This window comes from Falco rusticolus, chromosome 3, assembly GCF_015220075.1.
Source record: "Falco rusticolus isolate bFalRus1 chromosome 3, bFalRus1.pri, whole genome shotgun sequence".
Classification (NCBI taxonomy): Eukaryota; Metazoa; Chordata; class Aves; order Falconiformes; family Falconidae; genus Falco; species Falco rusticolus.
Genome location: NC_051189.1, coordinates 102,278,425 through 102,299,890, shown reverse-complemented (window position 1 = coordinate 102,299,890; position 21,466 = coordinate 102,278,425). Strand labels below are relative to the sequence as shown.

At 46.3% G+C, this 21,466-nt stretch overlaps 1 protein-coding gene across 1 annotated transcript in view; it reads right to left on the bottom strand.

Annotated features, from left to right (window-relative positions):
- The window catches only part of KCNG2 (potassium voltage-gated channel modifier subfamily G member 2), a 39,221-nt gene extending 18,423 nt beyond the window's left edge, over positions 1–20,798 (bottom strand). Inside the window, exons 1-2 of the mRNA XM_037382285.1 lie at positions 20,222–20,798; positions 7,332–8,152 (exon numbers count right to left, since the gene is read on the bottom strand). Of these exons, the coding sequence (XP_037238182.1) occupies positions 7,332–8,084 (753 nt within the window). The 5' untranslated portion in view covers positions 8,085–8,152; positions 20,222–20,798. The remainder of the gene's footprint in view (positions 1–7,331; positions 8,153–20,221) is intronic.
- Positions 20,799–21,466: the final 668 nt, after the last annotated feature.

Here is a 21,466-nt window from a genome sequence, read left to right as displayed (position 1 = left end):
GTATTGCACAGTAACTGCATCTTGCATGAACTAAGTGGGTCTCAGGAAAAGAAAAAAACTTCCTTGCTTAGAAACCCAGCCTGCAGCCCCAGGCTCAAGGAATGTGCCCGTGGACTTGAACAGCATAGATGTAACTTTTATTTCTGTTATGGTGATAGTTATAGCCATTATAGTGTTTAAGTGTGTCCCAAAGCATTCACAACCCAAGAGCAGGACCACGCTGGACAGGTGATGAAACTAGACGAGCCAGACTGAGCACACCAACAAGAAAGCAAACCTTTTCTTATTGCCAATGACTAAGGCTGTGGGTAAGGGATGCTCTCAAACCTCGTGAGCTGGACTGTGTGTTACCACTTTCAGTTTTGTACCATCTGAAAAGAAAGCTTCCTTTAAGCTTATGAAAGAAAAAAATAAGAATCACCTTACTTTTAGTTAAAATACAGCTCAGCAGTGCTGCGAGTCCCACGTCCCTCAAGCCAGGGGAGGCGAATGTGACAGTGAACACAACTCATTCGTCTACAGGAACTTCCCTGTGCTCGATGTCATAGCAAAGGCAGGTGACAATTGTTGCCGAGTCCTTTGGTCTTTCCCTGACCTCTGGCCAGCTGTGGCCTGAACTGTCCCGAGCCAACCTGGGATGCAAACCAGCCACACAGGGCACCAGTATGTCAGTACATCAGTTCCAACGCCACCACTGGTGCTACTGTTACATGGCTTTTGCTTTTCAACAGCAGAGCTGAGAGAACAGTGTAACAAATTCACAGGTGCTCCCCGGGGAAATTAGCTAGCTCAATTCCCCAAGATTCTTTTTATAAAAAGTCACCTCAGTGTCTACACACTATAAATAGTTATCCATAATACCAGCGGGGAGATTTTTTAAAATACGTGTTTCATGTGGACCGTGCTGTAATTTCTAGAACAGTTTATTCCACAAAGAAAGGAAAAGCACAAGCTGCAATTTTATTGACTTTCATTCATGAAAACAAACCATCTATGCATCACATAAACATGTGGCTCTGAGCTAAAATCAAGAAGGTTTCAGCACCACATGCAGAAAAACAGCTGAACACTCACAAAAGAAAGTGCTAAAAACGAGCTCCCCAGTAATGAAAAGCTTCGTTCCAGAATCTCAAGCGGAGTGCCATCTTAGGATAAGCAGCACCAACAATAACAACTGTCTTACTCCTTTACAGTACTTCTCACTGAAATACACGGAAGATTTAAGGTAAAAATGACAGTTTTCCCCACCCAGAAGTACCTCAAACTGCAAGAGTTTTGGGACAAGCTGACACCATTCATTCAATAAAATATTTGTCATTTCTGACACACCAAGGCCCTGAATACTTGTATTTCTTCCTATTTAGCTACCTATTTAGATTGCAAACCTAAACAAATCCGTAGTAATAAGCACAGAATCACAGAAGATTTGAGGCCTGATGGGACCTCTGGAGGTCACCTAGTCCTGCCCCCCTGACCCTCAACCCCTGCCCAAACAGGGCCCCCACGCTGCCTGGCACCCTGCCCAGGCTTTTCAGCGTCTCCAAGGATGGAGATCCCACTCCCACCCCCCACCCCGGGCAGCCTGTGCCAGTGCTCGGCCACCCTCACCATGAAAAAGTGTTTCCTGACTCTCAGAGGGACCCTCCCGTGTTTGTGCCCACTGCCGCTGGTCCTGTCACCGGGCACCCCTGAGAAGAGCCTGGCTCTGTCCCCTTTGCACCCTCCCACACGGATGAGATTCCCCTGAGCCTTCTCTTCTCCAGGCTGAACAGTCCCAGCCTCTCCTCATGGAGAGAGGCGCCAGTCCCTTGGTCATCTTGCTGGCCCCCCATTGGACCTTCTCCAGCACGCCCGTACCTCTCACGTGCTGGGGAGCCCAGAGCTGGACGCAGGGCTCCAGGCACGGCCTCACCGGTGCGGGCAGGGGGGAAGGATCCCCTCCCTCAGCCCACGAGCAATTCCTTGCCTGACACAGCCCTGGATACCGGTCCGGCCGCTTCTCTGCTGCAAGGGCACAGCACTGGATCATGGAAAACTTGGTGTCCACCGGGACGCCCGGGTCCTTCCCTGCCCAGCCGCCTTCCAGCCAGCGGCCCCCAGCACATCCCAGTTGGTGCCTGCGGCCGCTCCTCACCAGGTGCGGGACTTTGTGCCTCTCCTTGCCGAGCCTCCCCAGGCTCCTGCAGCCCGTCCCTCCAGCCTGCCCGGGTCCTGCGGGATGGCAGCACAGCTCTGGCCCGTTGGCCACCCGCCCAGAGCTTGTGCCGTCATCCGCCTCGCTGGGGGTGCGCTCTGCCCACCCTCCAGATCACCGATGAGGCCGTTGGACAGGAGGGGACCCAGCGCGGAGCCCTGGGGTACGGCACTAGCCACCGGCCTCCAGCTGGGCTCTGTGCCACTGGCAAGCACTGCCAGGGCCTGGCCATCCAGCCCGTGTCCAACCCACCTCGCCGCTTGTCCAGTCACTGCATCAGCTCGTCACAGAAAGTTGTTGAGAATCGTTATACGACACTCCCTTAACCTTGTCTGAAATTACTTTTGTGTGTACCTTTGTGAAATGAAATCTTCAGCCAGAAGACGGTTTGAAACGCACATTCGCGATTTATCTATTCCCCATCCTCACCAACATGATAGTTGAAGCACAGTGTGTAAATTAAGTTTCGAGGTTAAATAGTTTCAGGCTTCTTTATGAGCTATTATTAACTTCATTATTTATGAGTCTCTCTCTTTGTTGTAACGTTCTTCAGCTGAAGGTTATTGAACTGTAACTTCCTATCCCAGCATCTTTAATTTGACGAGCTTTTCCCCATGCGCTGGAAAGCGTGGTGCAGAAGGAGGTACTCTCTGCTCTTCTCCTGTTTTACACTGCGGTGCTACAAATGCATGAGCTCAGCGTGGCTCAGGCCTATAAACGCTTTTGTGAATCAGGACAAAATGCTTGATGCTAATCTCTGAGTCCACCACCTCTTTTCTGTGATGGGGAAGACAGTCTAAGAAAAGAAAGAAACATTCTTCTTCATATAGAAATGGTCGACATTTCTTTTTTCACCAAGGAAAAAGGAGGTGTCTACTACGATGACCACCTGGCTTTCAGTTGAATCTCTCAATGTCTTTTGATTGATCAGCTCTCAGTTTGCTAAAGCATTTGCTGTCATGTGTCCCCAACTGGTTTAAGGCTCCTGTGATGTATTAGCTGCCTTCCTTGAGTCACCCGTTGCCTGCCATTTTAGAGAGCTGAGAAGCCCACTTGAAGGGATCATATGCCTAAAATGCCTTAAGCATTATGCCTTAATCTATGCCTCTAGCTCTATTTACGACCTGGAGATCATTTTTGTGGTGGTTTTGAAAGAACTCGGTGCCTGAGGGCTCCTGCTACGATTTTGTCTCAGCAGTATTCTGCCTTTAGAGGGGACTTTTCACCGTTAAATCTAGATCTTGCATAGAAATCTCCCATTCTGAATAATTCTGAAATTAAAAACCAATTATCGCTTTGTTATTTTACATGGAAAATGTGACTCTCTTCACAGGCTCATTTTCTTTATACATTTGAAGTGTCCCTTTTCTGAAATTTCCAGAAGCAGCTATTATGTGCATTACTGGATTGGTGGTTTTTATTTAATCAATAAATAAAAGCTAAACGAGAAAAATATTTGACAAGACAAAATATTTGTCCTAGTTTGGTAAGTAAAAAGTAGTTTAGGTCTGTTAATTTTATTGATAATTGCACAGCATCTGAAATACACGATACTACTTCCAAAACGGAGTAACACTTGAGGTAAATCAGGGTGACCATTAGTAAGCTGGCTACAGTACACAGGAACGTGATCCTTCCTGCTCCTGCTAAAGCACCTGGGATTGCCACTGTCATCTACAACATCTGGAGCCGCTCATAAAGTTGACAAAACATATGACTGAGTCTTCTGTATTTAAAAGAGATAGGCAGGCACCTCAAATAATCTCCTCACCCACTTGGTAATGTCTTTTAACTTCTGCGGTCCCACGCCTGCATCTGTGTAGGTCACTGACACCTCTGTAGGACATCACTGGGTGTAACAGCTGGCCCGCTCCTGGGGCGTTACTGGGGCTGGTATGAACCCTGCTCTCCAGCACAGGTTTTTCATGGTTGGTTCGTCGTCCTTTCCCTGAAGCAGCAACAGGACAGATAGGCGGCACATAAAGCTTTTGTTTTCTGGAAAACACCAGCTTCAGGAAAAGCCCACTGCCTGTTAGCCAGAGCATCCGCCACAGCTCAACATGGAACCCAGCAACAGCAATGCCAGCCCGCGTGCCTGGAAAACGTACATGCAGGCTACGGTGCGTCCTTGAAATAACATTGACTGTTTATTTGTTCCATAGCCAGGAGGGACGTACATGCATTTTGCGCTTGTTAGGAGACTGAAAAACCAGACCAAAGAGCTATCCCTGGGCACGAATTTTAAACTAGGTACAGGAATGCAGCTCAGGGTGATGAACACGACTCTGAATCCATGCAAGCTCTCTTCTCTCCGCACCCGTTATGTGATGAGCTGCACAGGCTCGCTGAACCACGCGCAGATGACACGCAAGGAGTTTGCAGCCAGGCCTCTGATCCTACAAGCAGCTCCATGTGGGCAGATGCCTGGCTCCTTGCCCAGTCTTACTGAGGCTGAAGAGACCTACATGGGTATTGACATCCATTTGTGCAGGACCAAAACCAGTCACTCCGTGTGACTCCTACATGACTAATTACAGCTGCAGTAGAGCGCTGACCTTCACTGATTCAGGAGCAGGCGAGGAACGCTGGGGATGAACTAAGCAATGTAAGGAGTGATGCTTCACCTGTCCCCTGCGCTGGAGAACTGTCTTTGTCTCAGAAAAACAACTGTTCCCGCTCTGTCCACAGACCTTCCCTGTGCAAAGGGCAGAACAAAGCCTATTTGCAGGAGCTCTGGGCTTTTAGAATTTAAGGGCACCGAAAAACAGCAGATCATTTCTTCTGAGGTCCTCTGTATTGCACGCATTTCACCTTTGTAACTTGAACTGAAACCAGTAATTTACTTTTGATCGAAGCAGAGTGTGTTTAGCTGAAAGCTACCTTCCAGAAGGGCAGTGAGCTTTGAACTGAAAACTTAAAAAATACAAAATCCACTCTTCCTAGTCTGCCCCAGTAATTAATCACCATGGTATTAAATACTGGCACCTAGTTTCCCATACAAATTTATCAGGATTCAGCTTTTAACCACGCATCCTCTCCCTGCTTAATTTAAAGGTCCTTTAGACGATACAGTTTTCCTCCCCCCATAAAAACCACTTATGTGTGCTTAATCTACTCATCTTCCTTTTGATAATCTAAATAAACCAAAATGTTAAAGTTTCTTATTGTATGGCATTTTCTGCAGGTGTCTAATATTTATAGGGTTTTGCACCCTCTCCAATTTTTCAATGCACCATTTAAAAATATGAACATGAGAACTGAATGCAATGTTCTAGTGTCGGTCTCACCGATGCTGCGTACTGGCACAAAATCATCTTCCAGCTTTTGATCACTACTCCCCAGCTTAGGTATTCAAGGAGCACATTAACCCTTCTGACTTTATGCTACAAATTGGAACTTGCATTCAATTGCTTGTACCCTAAATCCCATTTAGAGTCCCATTTGGGAATGAGACTCTGCTTTTGCAAAAGCAAGTCTGCATTCATCTTTATTGTACAAACTTGCATTTGACTATGAAAACGTGCTCCTTTTAACGACCCCAGCTTACCAAGAAATCCCAGCTTCCCTCATAGGCTTGCTCTATCCTCATTATTACCCTGCTCCACCCAACAAATATTATTAGCCTGTTATTATGAGTCCCTATTTATGGTCAGTTCATTAGAAAAATACAAAGTGCCTGAGCTCTGGTAATTCTGAAAGCGATTGTTCAGCTCTCGCTTAAACCCAGGAACATCTGAGCACTAAGTACCTCTCAGTTTTCTGCTGTAAGATATCCCTTATGCTTAAAATGCCAGCATACTAGCGCACTGTTGGCTAACTGCAGTAAAAGGCATGTGTTTTGGAAACAGTATTTTTACAAAATTCTTACGACAGTATAGTTTTAATTAGTACCCAGTACTACCATCCTCAAACTTTAGACCAGAAAAAGCCTTTAAAACAAAGATAACAAATCACAGATCAAACAACACACCAAATGTCTCTTTTTCTTTCTGGCTGCTGCTGAACCAGCCCGATTCCGAACCGGACAACTCTTGTCGATCGGCAGGTGCTCGGGCAGACGCAGGGCTCTCTCTGGTGCTGCTGCACCCATTTTCCACCAGCACGCTTCTTACTCGCAGTGCTACAAACCAGCGGGGGCCTCCCACCAGGTGACAACCTCCTCCCCTCTGCGGGCAGCAGGGAGGGCAGCGCCTCGCAGCAAGAGGGTGCTGGGGTCGGGGGCTCAGCCCCCTGCCCGGGGCAGGACCTGGCAGGCTGAAGCACTGTCCGGGCAGCTGAACTTCACAATCACATTTCCCAGCCCCCGTGGCCATGAAATAAGCCGAAACATTTACTGTTGATGTTGGGCTTGAGTAAAACTAAGGAGAGCATGAAAAGTCTCTGCCACCCAAACCCCATAGGTTGCATTTCAGCACGTATTGAATGAAAATGTGAATATTCTCCTGAATATTGATCTTCAGAGGAGCTCTCACTGGCCTACATACAGCTAATGTTAGAAAACTGAACTGCTTGCAGAAATAAGGGACTAAACCCTCAGGAAATTTGTTGAACTAAAGAATAAACAAAATATCCATAGTACCTGATTTTCAAGGGCATGAAGCATCCAAAGTTTACACTTGAGAATATTAAGCACGTCTGAAAATTGGGACATTTGCTTTGTTGCTACTGTTAAATTGCTGCCTCAGCGCCCTTGCCCTTTACCTCACCTACAGCATCAAAAGATTTCAGCTGTAGCTTTTACAGTGGGGTACTGAGAATCCATTGGAAGTGGTATGTCAAAGGACCTTTAAGGAAAACTGATCCGTTAGCTCTTGACATAACTTCAAAACATTAAGCCTCAAGCAAGGCTGACTTTTATACACACAACAGCTAGTTTGTCATCTGGTCCGAGATGCCAGAAAGCAAACCAGCTGGGCAAAGCTGTCTGCTGGCATGACCCTGCAAAGCTGCGCTGGCAAGGCAGAGTTTGGCCCCATCTTTCCTCACTATTCAGTGACACAACGCTTTCTGCGCTCTCCCCGCCAGCCCTCCCTCCACCAGCACCGAACGCGATACCTGCTGGAGTGGCTTTGCCCATCACCTCTCTGGAGGAGGCAACAACGCAAACAGGCTTTACTCCAAGAAAAGCTGCACTCACCCGATCTTCTTCTTCTCTGACATCTGGCATGGTGCTGATGCAGAGGCTGACTGCAGTGATGGCAACAAAAGAGATGGAAATACAAGCAAAGATCTTTCCTGGGATCCCCGAGTGGGGGTTCTCCACCATGTCCCTGAGCTTTCGCATGCACAAACTCAGTCGGCTACTGTCCTGGAAGGCACATTGCGTGGTTTCACTAAATACCATCTCCCCCTCGTACAGCCTGGCCTCAGCTGCCTCCTCCTCTTTCTGTCGCAATCTCTTTTTACAGCACCACTCCAGGTGGTCCTCTTCTATCCCCCAGTACACAAGCTCCTCCTGAAAAGAAAGAGCGCACATCTCCCTGAGAAGCCTCAGCTTCCCAGCTGTCAGGAAAGTCATGATTGTCCTGAAGGCACTAGGATTACGGTCAAAAAAAAATTCATTGCAGCTAACATCATAGTCATCGCAGATGTTCATGATCTCATCATAATTGTTGCAATACTTCAGCTTCCCAAGCCTGGTCAAGGGGCAGTTCTCCAAGGTGGTCCATGGAACTTTGTACTTAATACCACCTACGTTGATGATCACAAACCTGGTCCGGTCATCCAGGTGGGCTAAGCAGCACAAATCTTCCCCAGGGTGCAGAAGTTTGGCCTTTTTGTAGAAGAATCCTTTCTTGGTTTGCACTTCACACAGGTTTTCCAAGTTATTGAAGGAGTAGCTGAACTCAGGATCTGCATTCCCAGTGAGCAATGCCATTTTGTGATACATCTGTTGAGACCATAGGGAGGTCAAGGCTACTCAAACAAATGCATCTGGAGCTCGAGCAGAGAGTCAACCTACAAAACAGAGTTTTAAAATTACAATAAAATCAGGGCATTGCTAGATGAAAAACAATCCTATCCTCTCAATCCCAAGAAACTTTTCTCCATGGTACTATTTCTTCCTCAATTCTTTTAGGCCTATCTTTGCTTGATCATCACTTGGGGAAAGAACTTAAAACTGCGATAAGGTCAGAAGCCATGTTGATACTTCTAGATGGTTTAGTCAGTGAATGAATGGAAACAAAACCAGTGTACTATCATTTTCAGAAATTTCCTTTCTAGAGGTTTGAGCTATATCCTGGGCATCAGTAGGTACAGGAAAGGAAAATGGGTCTTTTGGATAATGACGATTTATATTTTAGCAACTTAACAAAGAAACTTAGTTGCAAATGAGTTTTTGTTTATTTTAGTGAGTCTACATAATGTTTCTATTACAAAATGCCTGTAGTGTGAGGATGCAATGGTTACCTACAGTACAGTCAGAAACATGACTGCAGAAATGTTGGCAATTCCCAATCTAAATCCACCAAGCTCAGGTACCAAGAGCAAAGACAACGTGGGAGCTGAGAACCCAGCCTGCGGCCAAGCGGTTTGGGTGCCTGAGCACAAAGTGTGTGCTACAGATCCAGTTGCCACTGGTACCCTGACTAACGGGATTACAGCTGTATTGGGCATATCAGCCTGGACAACCCCACTTCCAGAAGGTAGAAGAGCTTTTGTTCTTGTGCTGGGGTGCCTGCCACCCAGGCTGGTGGCATCTCCCGCAGAGTGGTAAGCAGCCCAGCTCACAGTGGGGACCAGAGCTTGCCCTGCTCATCGGGGCTGCTGGAGGCTCTGCAGTGGGTTTGGCTGGGGGAGGGGGGCAGGGGGCCTGGCAGCAGCTCTGCAATGGGAGACTGAACCCAAGAACGAAGCAGAGCTGGAAGCAACCTGCTGGCTGCTCTTACTTCTGGATGACGCAGAACCCAACTGCTCACATTTAGCAGGAATTATGTGCATTATGTTTAATTCCAGGATTTCATTTGTGCCTTCTGCTTACCCCTCCTTTACCACACCACAATCCACAGACCTCCTGAACACATCTTTTCACCTGCCACATTGCTTCCTCACTTTCTCTGGAGCTTGCCGCTAGGTTCTCCAAAGCTGTCTCTCCAAAGCAGTACTAGGATGGATGTCTTGGAATGCTCAGTATGTAATCGCATCAGTGAATCACCCAGCACTTCCTGAACGGCTCAAATATGGAGTACGAACAAAGAAACTGCTGTAGGACCAGGACAGAGAAGACCTGGACTGAGAAGGGGTGCAGTGATGGGCAACAACCTGAAGCAGGGCATGTAGAAACCTTACAAGTTGACAAAGGACAAGAGAAAAAACTGAGCTGCAAAAGATGGCCTGACACTATGATGGCAGGACAGTAACCATGAGGGAGTAACTCTGTAATTTATAAGCGACGTTCTCCAGTCTTCTTTGAACCGCATGCTTTCAGCCCGGAGGGAACAGAGAACAAGTGGGTGCTAGGGAAAACTGCAGAGCACATGCATTCAAACACCATCTCAGAGCAGCAGCTTCCTTTATCCGTAATCAACTCTCTGACTCTTAACTCATTCCTCTCAGTCAAGAAAGCAGCAAATGCTTGCTACTCACAGCCCTGATCACCCTCTAAATATTCTTGCCAACCACACTGGAACAACCAAATCACAGCAACAGCAGCAGCACTCCTACTTCAACACTTCTGTGAGGATCCAGGCACTGCATTTTAGAAGGGCATTTATGGTGGGTATTTATAAGAGTCAGAGAAAGGCTGGTTTACATACAAAAAACCCTAAAGCCACCTAAAGATACTTCTCAGCACTGTGAAAATTTCCAAAGAACTAATGATGCCAAAATCTCTCCAATTTCACCTTGGGCAAAAAAGTTGTTTAAACATCCATTTCTACGGGGCAACATGAACAACAGAGAAAAGCTCCTTCACCTGGCTAAGGGCCAGGAAAGGACAAGAGGCTGCACCACGTGTCTTGAGAAATGGGTGCCTGAGTGGTGCTGGGACTGCAGATACCATCACTGTCACAAGGAGAGCACACCATCAGCACGGCAGACGCTTTAAGGATTTAGTCTCTTGCTGCTTTTTGTTGGTAAGATAAAATATTGACTGCCACCACTCAGGGCACTGTGCTTTTATTTTCATGCCTCGCTTGTTACACAAGTCAACATACAAGAAGTAGTTTATATTATTTTGACATCAAGGCCAGGATTTGCTTTTCTTCTCTCCCTTGTGCATGGTTGTTGCATAAAGGGGCCAGATACATTTCACAGAATTATTTTGAATCTAATCCTACATGCGCTTCTTCCTTCTTCTAAGCAGCAGCCAACTCAATGTGAAAATCTGTAAGCATGTTGTTCATTACAAAATCTCTGAGTTACAGAGGGTTAGTCTTCTGTTTTGTGGATATAAAATGATGCTGACTAAATGTAAAGTTTCAGCAAGCAGCTATTAATTTTCTTCCTTTTTTTTTTTTTTTTTCCTTTTTGTATCATCAGTGGTTAAATAGAAAGTGATAACAGAGGTAGCTACAGATGGTATTGCCTGTGGTTCAACAGTTTGATTCTGGACACTGCTGGTAGCATCAGATGTTGGAGTTTAGTTAATAAGGTGAATTTTCTGACCTCACACTTCAAGATCCCAGAATCCATAATAGTATACATTACCAGCTGTCAGGATTTGTTTTGGAAATCTCAGCTAAAAAAAGAAAGAAAAAAAAGAAAAGAAAGAAGCACATGAAGAGAGCCATACATATTACTCTCCTTGGCACCTCCGTGAGGTTGTTGCCCCAGACCAGGGTGCAGGTGTCAGTGGAACAGCATGGCCAAGCCTGCTGTGCCACTTCAACTGTCCTACAGAAAACCAGAATACATCACTGTGAGCTCCCAGTTTGGCATCTATCCTGGGAAGTAAAATAAGCCTGGAAGGTCTGTTTCTGATCTTATGTGCATGGAATGTATCACGACCTCCACTGAATATTAAAGGGTGTTTCAAAATTATGCGGGTCTTAAAATACTCTCTGCATGCCAAGGTTATCTAATGTACGCACATGTAAAGCATCCCATTGAAGATTACTTTTAAAAGCCAATACTTCCAGAAATGATGCTACATTATCATCCAGTTGGCATTTCTATCATTTAATCTGACACATGCGTGCAAGAAAGGCTATTAAAACACAGTCTGCAAGAAGCTGCCCATTGCAGGGACACAGGACAAAATTCGACTCTATTTTTGTTCATCATTTTAAACTGTGGGAGAAATGCTGCATAAATGTTTCAGTTTGATGATCATACACAGGGTGGGTCATACATATTGTGGATTCTTTTCTTTTTTTAAGTAGTCACACAAATTTATTCACAACGAAATACTTTCTTTGGCTATCTATGTATGCATATGTGTGCATCTACACACACACAAGTTCAGCCAAATTCTGTCAACAGCAGACAGTTGAGATCCTCAAAATGCAGGTATTTCTCATCAAAGATTTTAAAGAATAAATGTCACAAGCATACAGCTGCTTCACATTGTCCTTTTTGTTGCACTATTTTCTCAATGCAGAGAGGGCGATTTCTTTCCTTACTGTCTTTTCACCTTGCCTGCTCCCATCACTGTTCTTCACCAAACATTCTTCACCCCTCCGTTTTATCAGTAGGGATGCATCCAAGTCCTACATGGCTTTGCATGTGGCTCCACTGGTCCCAAGTTGCCTTGAGCAAGAATGAAAAATGTGGCAAAAACACCCCTGCCAACAGGCTGGCCAGCCTGGTGAGGAGAGCTTGGAAATTGTGACGATGGGGCAGAAGCGGTGGAGCTGGTGGGGGGTCACATGGCCAGGAGAGACCCCATGAGCAGTAGAGGGCTGAAGAGTGACCGCATCTAATGTCTGTGTATAAATGAGGGTATGCCTACAGGGAAGCGTCACGGGCAGGGTGCTCATTCCTTTGCTGGGAAAGCATCACGACTAGGTGCCTCTGAAGCACCCGCACACTAATGCAGGCAGCCAGGGAGCACAGGGGAAGAATTTGAAGGTCTGTGCACAGTTGCACAGAAGAAACTGGTGCTATGAGGGCAATCCAACACTGGAACAGGATCCCAGGAGAGGTCATTTCCATCCCTGGGGATATTCAAAACCCAACACAGTCCTGAATAACTGGCTCTAGCTGATGCTGCTTTGAGCAGTGGGGGTTAAAGCAGATGAACTTTGGAGGTCCCTTCCTACCTGAACTGCCCTGTGATTTTGTGAACAGCCTCTTTTTAACTGCTGCTGTAAGTTACAAAGTACCGAAGGTTTACGCTTGTACCATGGTAGCAAGAGGAAGCCATGAGACATTTTAGTAATTAATGTTTTAAGATTTTCTTTGTGAAATGAAACACTTCGACAGAGAACTGGTTATTGTGTAGTAATTTCAAGCAACAGACACGAAAGATAGATTAGGGTAACCACAAGATGTTTTCCGTCAAGTCCAGCTAGAGTTGAGTCAGTGAATCCACTCTACAGCGCTCAGCCATTTCCAGTTGGAGACATGCTGGAACCTGACATTGCTGCCTAGGACCAAAGCAATTCCCACTTCTCACCATGACACTGTATTTTACAACGCACGCAATTATTTTAGTAGTAAAGCTTACACATGCAATTGACCATACGTTTGGTAGCATTACAGCTAACGCTCTGGACGGAAAGGTTCAGGAGATCCAGGTTATTCTTGTACTTGCTACATTCCAGTAGAACCTGGACTCACAGATACTAGTCCCTGACAGGCACTGTGGAAACAGGAAGAGGGGAGGAGAGCACCAGCCCATGAGGCGTACACAGTGCAGAAAAGATGGGGTGCAACCAATATATGGATTTAAAAATGGAAAATGAGACCAGGAGGATATGGAAACAATAAACCAGACACAGCTTAGCAAGAAAGCAGACTCTTTGCCCAGTTTGGGGGAATTGGCTTCTGAGTTTGTCCACACTGAAGACTAATATGGCTCCCTACATACTCATTATAATGGAATCATCTAGATTGGAAAAGACTTTTAAGACCATTGAGCCCAACAGTTAACCCAGCACTGCCAAGGCCACCACCAAGCCCTGTCCCCAAGCACCACATCTACGCGTCGCTGAAACACCCCCAGTGCCGGTGCCCCCTCCCCGGGCAGCCTGTGCCGGTGCCTGACCACCCTTCCAGGGAAGAAATGTCCCCTCACCCCCACCCTAACCCTGCCCTGGCGCAGCTCGAGGACGTTCCCTCTGCTCCTGTTGCTGCTCCTTCCCTGGGAGCAGAGACCGACCCCCTGCCCACAGCCCCCTGTCAGGCAGCTGTAGGGAGCCATCAGGGCCCCCCCGAGCCCCCTCCTCTCCAGGCTGCCTCCCCCCTCAGCCTGTGCCCCAGCCCCTTCCCCAGCCCCTGCCCGGCTCTGGACACGCTCCAGCCCCTCAGCGTCCCTCTGGCAGCGAGGGGCCCAGAGCTGAGCCCAGGGCTCCAGGGGCGGCCCCGACAGGGCCCACCGGGCACCGCCGCACCCAGCGCTGCTGCCTCTCGCCCCCGGGTTGACACACTGAGACCTGACACTGGCACCGCTACACGGCCTGATGCTTCCCCATGCAGACAGAGCACTCAGAACTGCAAAGGCTGTATTACGCTACCTCTGGCAACCATGTCATGTCTATGTCAAATCCCCTTGCTAAGGGAACCATTCAACGTGTGCCCAAGCGGAACCAAAGAACACAGCAAGGCATGTGCAGTGAGGCTGACAGGGACTACAACTTGGACACAAAATAAGGAAGAGGTCAACCACGCTATACAGATCCAAGACTTTCTAACTCAGTGCGCCAATCTCTGCTAAAGAATCATTATACGAAGATACAGACAGTATTTCTCTCACATTTTGCTTCAGATTTTTGTTTCAAGTTTTCTAAGCGTATTAGTGCCCCACCAAGCACAACAGGGGGCTGAACTCTCCCTGTTGCTTTGGTACTTCTATGTCGTGAAAGTGTTTCATGAGGAATGAAAGTGAGATGAAGTAACTGGTTAAACCAGAAGCATCAAAGCATTCTTCTGCAAGCTTTCTGAAGTAAAGGAATCACTGCTGAAAGTAATTTTGAAGAGTCTAGATTTTAAAAATCATGAAGATATGTAAATACATCTTGTTTGCTACATGTTGCCAGCTTCAATCTCAAAATGTTCAAGAAAAAACCCAAACCCATGAACAAATGACAATTAGAACAGAGTAGAACTGCTATAATCTCCAAAAGGACACACTGCAAAGTACAGAGAGTCCAGGTTGATTTCACTCAGGGTATTTTCTGTGTAACCCCAAGAAGATGAATTTCACATATTTCTGTATTTATTATCAGTAAACTTTAATATCCCTAATGTGTTAAGCCACCATCATTCCCGCTTAGAAAAGACGATAGTCCAAGAAGTTGGAAAGACGCTAGAATTTTCAACAGTCCTTCCTTCTGGGCTTTTCCTCCTCAGCTACAGGGGCAGGGGTGCACCTCACCTGCCTGCCTAGCCGGGATGTGCCACCTCGGAGGGAAAGGCAGGCTGCTCGGGGCGCAGGACAGCTGGGACAGGTATTTCCAGAGAGCCTGGAGGACGCTGCGCTGGCTGGTGCAGCAGGGAGCCCTGGAAGAGCCCTGGCGTAAGGGAGGCCGCACAACTCGGCATGTGACACTGGACACTGTTTGCATACTCTGACTGCATGTTTGCCTTAATAGTTTCATTAATTTAGTGGAGGGGAAAAGGGATGGTTTTCTTCTCTGAACATCCCTCATTGCATTTATGCCACACTATGTAATTAGCTGAAACAATTCAATTTGTTAAATGAACAAATCAAATTAACTTGACTCAACGCTAATTATTCTGACATGCATCCATCGCTGTTTGTCTCCACTAGACAGATTGAGAGTTATCCGACGTTACACACTTGTCAGAGCAGTACAGTGAAAGTATTAACACTGCAACATCTTTATGAAATCAGAGATTTGGTCCAACTAATCACCTGAAGGCACAGGATCTTTACCTGTCTCCCCACAGCACAAACCAACCTATTTCTGCACTTCCACAAGCTTTCAGCGCCCATTTAGCTTTGTGCTCTGCCCCTGTTTCTGCGAAGCTACCTGCACGCCCAGCCGCCCGGCGGATGGATGCGGCCACGCCAGCTGCAGGGCAGGCAGGGGTGGCACCACACGCTGCTGCATGCCCACAGCATTCCCGCGTTCCGAGCAACCTGGCGAGCTTCAAGATGTCACAAATGTCCTAAAACATAGCGTGCTTTCACAGTGCATTTCACTATAGAGAACTGTCTGTGTTCCCAGCAACAGAAAACTAGCAGAGCCTGCCAGGTTTAGGCAGATCCTACAAGGATGAGGCAGAAAAGTTTTTCTCCACAGAACTATTATTACATAAGGTAGGAACCAGAGCACTGTGCTCAAGCCACGTTTTATTTATTTAGGTGTATTAACCCTCACCTGGTTACAAGAAAACCACACGTTTATCTCAGCTGTGCTTTCCTCCCCTGTAGTTATTTGCCGAACACCGGCACAGAGGTGCAGAGAGGCACCGGGTGGGCGAGGGGCTGCAGGGAATGGGCTCAGCTCAGGAGCAGCACTTCCCAGGGCCCGAGGTCAGGAGCTTGCGTGTGGAGATGTGCTTGAACCAGTTCCCATTAACTGCAACCATGGACAAGTACACAGCCTCAAGAGCCTAAAATTAAAACATGTTTGGTCTGCATTCGCTTAGCCAGGGACTGGACCCTGCTAACAAGGTAACTTTGGCCACAACCAGCAGCCACAATATGGAGATGTTTCTTATCCTTCCCTGGGTCATACACAGGCTTAATTTTAGGAGCCGTAACGATTAATCCTTTTAGCATCCTGTCTAAGAGGCTCAGATAAGGTACTAAACTTTATGATATTAGTTGCCAGTCTGACACATTTCCTTCCCTGCCCTTACACTGCTGTATTTTGGAATAACCAACCATCAAACCCCAGTTTTTTATATACCTGCGCCAATCAAGATTGCGCGCCCACAGCTGGCCCAAGGTACAACGTGAACGGCACCACCAAACGCAAAAGTGACAGACTGTGTAGTATGTTAAAGCAGCATTATTTACTCCTCTCACCCAGGAAATTAAACAGATTGTCTCATGTCTGTTGCCAAAATTCTGGAAGAGTGAAAACCCAAATGAGTTATGGTGTCTTTCAAATCCCAGAATTAACATTCAGGTGTTCTGGTGGATCTACAGATCACTGCAGGGGGAAAAGCAGTTTTTAGCATGAGCTCTGCTCCCTCGCTGACACTGATAGCAGTATCTTTTATTTCTGATCTATCCTACTGATTTCTCCAATTCTATACTTAGCAGCTTCCCACCCAGATGATTAATATGCTTCATTTAGTACAAAACATAGCAACTGGATTTGACTGGAAATAAGAGGGTTCGGCTGCGTGATGCTACTCTTGGCCCAGTTTCACACTCAGATGTTTATGATGATTTGCTGCGGCACTTTTCTTAATAAATGGATGGGTGTACCTGCCTTGTGTCTCTTTCAGGGCCACTCACAGGTTGGTATGAATGGTTGTTAAATATACATGTTCAAATACAACAAGAGGAAATGGCCTCAAGTTGTGCCAGGGGAAGTTTAGGTTGGGTATTAGGAAAAAATTTCCTTACCACAAGGGTTGTCAAGCATTGGCACAGGCTGCCCAGGGATGAGGGGAGTCACCATCCCTGGGGGTATTTAGGAGACAGCCCTTTGGGAAATGGTTTAGTGGTGGACTTGGCAGTGCTAGGTTTATGGTTGGACTCAACGGTCTTAAAGATCTTTTCCAATCTAAATGATTCTATGAATAAATGCTTCTTTTCAAGTGCTCGCAGGTTTTAGAAACAGATCGAGGCTTTTTAACTTCTGCATGAAATCCTTTGCAGAGAAGATAAATTGTGTACAGATGCATCTTGCTCTTTTTTTTAGCTTTAATTAGTTAACACTGGGGTTTATGCATCTTCATTGCTTTCTTGCAGATGATGTTCTTGCTTTTGTGTGTTTCATACGTCAGTTGTGCATTGACCTCAAAAATATTCCCATCTCTGTTTAAACACAAGTCTACCTTTGAATTCAACATAATTTTAGTTAATTATTAACATCATTGCATAGAACACCTTTTAATTTTAGACTCTTAAGACTGTCTACTTAATCCATGGTTGCAGTTAACAGAGCTGGATCAAACAAAGCTCCGTGTACAACCTCATCACCTCAGGCTCCAGTTAAAGCACAGCTCCTCGTCTGAAGTCTGTCGTCTCAGCCCCCCACTCGGTGAGTATCTGGTGTCTCTGTCCAAATATTCACGAAATATGAACTGACGATGCAAGCATATTTTACACATATATGAGGGTTGACACAGCTAAACAAAACACTGATTGAACACTGTGCTCTGTTTTTTTACAGAAAGTACTAATAATTCTGTGGAGAAAAACTTTTCTGCCTGATCTTTGCAGGTTCTACTAGTTTTTTATTGCTTAGGACACAGTCATTTCTTGTCACTGAAATACACTGTCAAAGCACTCCAAATTTTAAGACACTGTGAACTTTTCAAATTCAGCCCTTTCAGCAGGGTGTCTAATCAGCACAGAAACAAAATGGGCAAGACAGGGATGGCACAGAGCTGTTCCAACCCCACCCCACAGTAACACGGCTCACAGCTTGCTCTTGCTATTGCATCAAGCTCCCTGCAACGCAGAGAAGAGGGAAGAGAAGTGGGGATTGATGAGGCAAAGGGACTGCAGTCCTGCTGCTCGCATTTCTCTGACCGCTATGAATGCAGAGGAGCACAGGCAGAACAGAACACAGGCTAGAGAAAAGACAGTGAGAAGAGTGGAAGAGGAATACCACATACGATTCAAGCATAGGTCAGATGGAAAAGAAACAGAGAAAGTAAAACAAAACCAAAAGGTGATTATGGTAAGTCTTCATTTTGATGTCAAAACATTACAATACACAAATGGTTTCTACTGTCCTGTGGAGGTAGACACACTTTCTGATTTCAGACACATTATTTCAGCAGCCTAAGATTAGAATGATCAGTTTGTATTTAGTCAGTGAGAAGCAAACTCTCAGCTTACATGTTCAGAAACTTGATTTTGGGGAAGTCATTTTCCAGTTGTCACCTCTATGGCTTGGTCTGCTTTCTTAATTCTCATTCCTATATACAGCATAAAGATCCCATGGAGAACTTGTCCCAATAGCCTCAGCTTTTAATTCAAGCCCAGGTGCAGGCAACTTTTATTATGGACACTACAAAAAGGACTGTAGTAGACCAAGTGATCTAGTTCTGCAGCAGGAATCATTCAGCTTCAGGGGCACAAAAGCTACCACCGAAACAGTTCCCATTACATCTGTAGCCAGTAGGATCAAAAGAAGAGGCAGGCATTGTCAGAGGGGAAGAGAAAGCAGAAACGCGGCAGAAAAGAAGATAACTTGAAGCCTTGGGAAGACACTTGACATTTGACATATCTGCCACTGAGGTCCTACTCAAGCAGCCCATTCACCCCAGTGCTCTGCTCTGCTGAACGACAACTCGCTATGGAAACGATCCCATCTGCCTGACAGCCACAGACCCCGGGACCTCCCACCTGCTCTCCTGTGCCAGCACTCTGGTGCGCTGGTAAGGCAGCATGTGTGCTCACTCTCAGCACCTGCTCCCGTCTCTGCATTGCGTGTTTGGAAGCACGCTGCTAAAACGCTGGGTCTTGACTCCCTATCCAGGAGCACTAGGTCTGCACTGGCTCATGTCAAAGCTGGGAAGAAGTCAGGACTGGAAGAAGGTTCCCAGATGCAAATGTGCTTAGTAGAACAATGAAATGCCACCAAACGGTAAGCCCTTCCCTCCTCCAGAACATGGCTGAAAGAGCAGGGAACCTTTGAACACACTTTTAAAAAAGGGAGGAAGGGTGAAAGGAGTAGGCAGACTCTCAAGAAAATCCTGTGCTCTTTGGGGAGCTGGAAGGGAATTCAAACAGCTTCAGGCAGACAAGGCCTGCCAGATCCCAGTCCACAAGGAAAAGAAGAAGCTGGAGCTGCCAAGGGAGCTCTGCCACTTGCCCCAACTCATCCACATGTTGACCCTGTCTTATGTCCTTGACTTGACTGAAGCTTTCCTAGTTTTCCTATCCCCTCCATACCATCTCTTTTTATCCTCTACACTGTACCAACCCCTCTCCCCTTTGCCTCCCTCTCACACTTCTTTCCCATCAATCATTCTCGAGCAACTTGTGAAAACACGAGTATATTCTACATCTTCTGCTGTGCACAGATTAAACCTCCTCCTGCTCCAAGAAAAAGCGGCAACAAATGAAGACTTGAGTTAGATGCTGTCCAACCACTCAGCAGCTGATGAAGTCAAAGCCAACACCCACGGAACACACGGCAGGTACAAGTTCTACTAAACACCAGTTTAAAGAAGCCAGCTGAGAAGCAGGGCAGCCAGGCAGAAGCCCCTTTAGCTTGGCAGGTTGTGCCTACACCAGTCCAGCCACCTGTGCTAGGCACATACCCCTAACAGCAGCACTGCCCTTCGAGGAAATGGACCCCATGTACTAGGCGAGTAAAATTTCATGCAGTTGAAACCACTGGTACACTAGTAAATCATTATTTCAACCTTGAGACCCGCAGGCTCATATGCTGCACGTGTGCACTAGCTGAACCTTGTCAATGTCAAAACCCCTGGGTGAGACCCCCCCCCGCCGGCAGAGCTCACTGCTGGTTCTGCCTTGTTTGTCCCAGTAACCCCCCCTGTGCCCATAGGGACACGTGCACATTTCAGTACGACATACATAAGGCTGCAGTTCCAGAACCCTTGGATGAAGTGACCTTCAATGAGAGTGGAGTTTTAACTCTGTAGGATGATGCCACTCATGGAGCGCTGGGATAATGACAAACGACAAATAACCGCTGCTGCCGCAATGAGCACTGCCCCTCCTTCCCGCTGTGGGCATATTTCAAGAGCCCTGTCCTCCCGTCGTGGTTTTAAATGAGGAGGCGCTTCAGATCTCACCCTGTACACCAGTTCCATTTCCACAATGAACCAGCAGGGCTGCCCGGTGCAGGAAGCTCCCAGAGACCTTCATCTCCGTTCTGTGCAGTCTGTACCCGGGAACATCCCCATTTTGCAGCTTTCAGGTGTGGTGAGCTGGAAACACTGCAGCAGCTTGAAGTAAATTAAAAAAAAAATATTTTTTTCTCTGAATTAAATACGAAAATTAATACTATAACAAGGATAGTACCCCTCATGTATTTTTATTAATTTTAACACAAAATTCCATTTTGAAATGTCAATTTCACGACATTTTCTAGTCTGAATTCCTCCTAGATGGATGCCTGTGGTGGAACGTCAGCCTTCCCAACAAAGCCTGACAGGACAAAGCCAGAACTTCTGGGTGGGAACATTGATGCTTTTGGCTCCTGCAAAGGCAGGAGATGGTTTGATTTTTTCCCTCAGACAGGCAACAGCAGAGGCCTTTTGCAGTTCAGGGTTACAGGTATGTTTCCCCATTCCTGCCTTGCTATAGAAAAGGATGAAAACGACCCATAATAGTCTCAGGCACCTCTGTTAATTCCTCTCACCAGCAACCCAGTTCCCCCTACACTGAACTGTCATTGCTCTGCTCCCTAGAGAAACTTCTGTGTTCACTAAACACGCTTGCTCACTTAAAGGATCATCTGATAAATGTTATCAGAATTCAGTTTTAATGTTTAATAATAAACCAAAAGGATTAGAAAACTTTATATTTTCTCTAATGCAATTATTTCAGATGGCTCACAATGCTCACAGAGCCAGGGTGTTAGCATTTCTAAGACCTTGTTCTCTATAAATTTGTACTTTCAGTGGACTTACCTGCACAATGCAGTGGGAATGAATGGATTCCACTGTGAAGATGATGGCTTTAAAAATCAAGTAAAATATGACTGATCCAGTTATGTCTAATAGCTTCAACAATTGTGCTGACTCATTCAAAAATCACCTCCCCTTTCAAAAACACTGGAACAGAAACAAGAGGTAGGCTGACAGGCTAATGAATCATGTGTGCAACAGATGAAAACATGTTGCTGACACCTTGTTGGAGAACATTGGTAGACCAGGTGCCACGAACACACGTGCTGACAGAACGCTTCCAGCAAACTGCTTCAGTGACAGAAACATAGGAAGCCCAGTCCTAACAACAGTCCCTCCTGCCCAGAGGTTTTTGACCTAACAAGTTTATATGAACCACTGAACGAGGTGAGTTCTTGGGTCAACGAA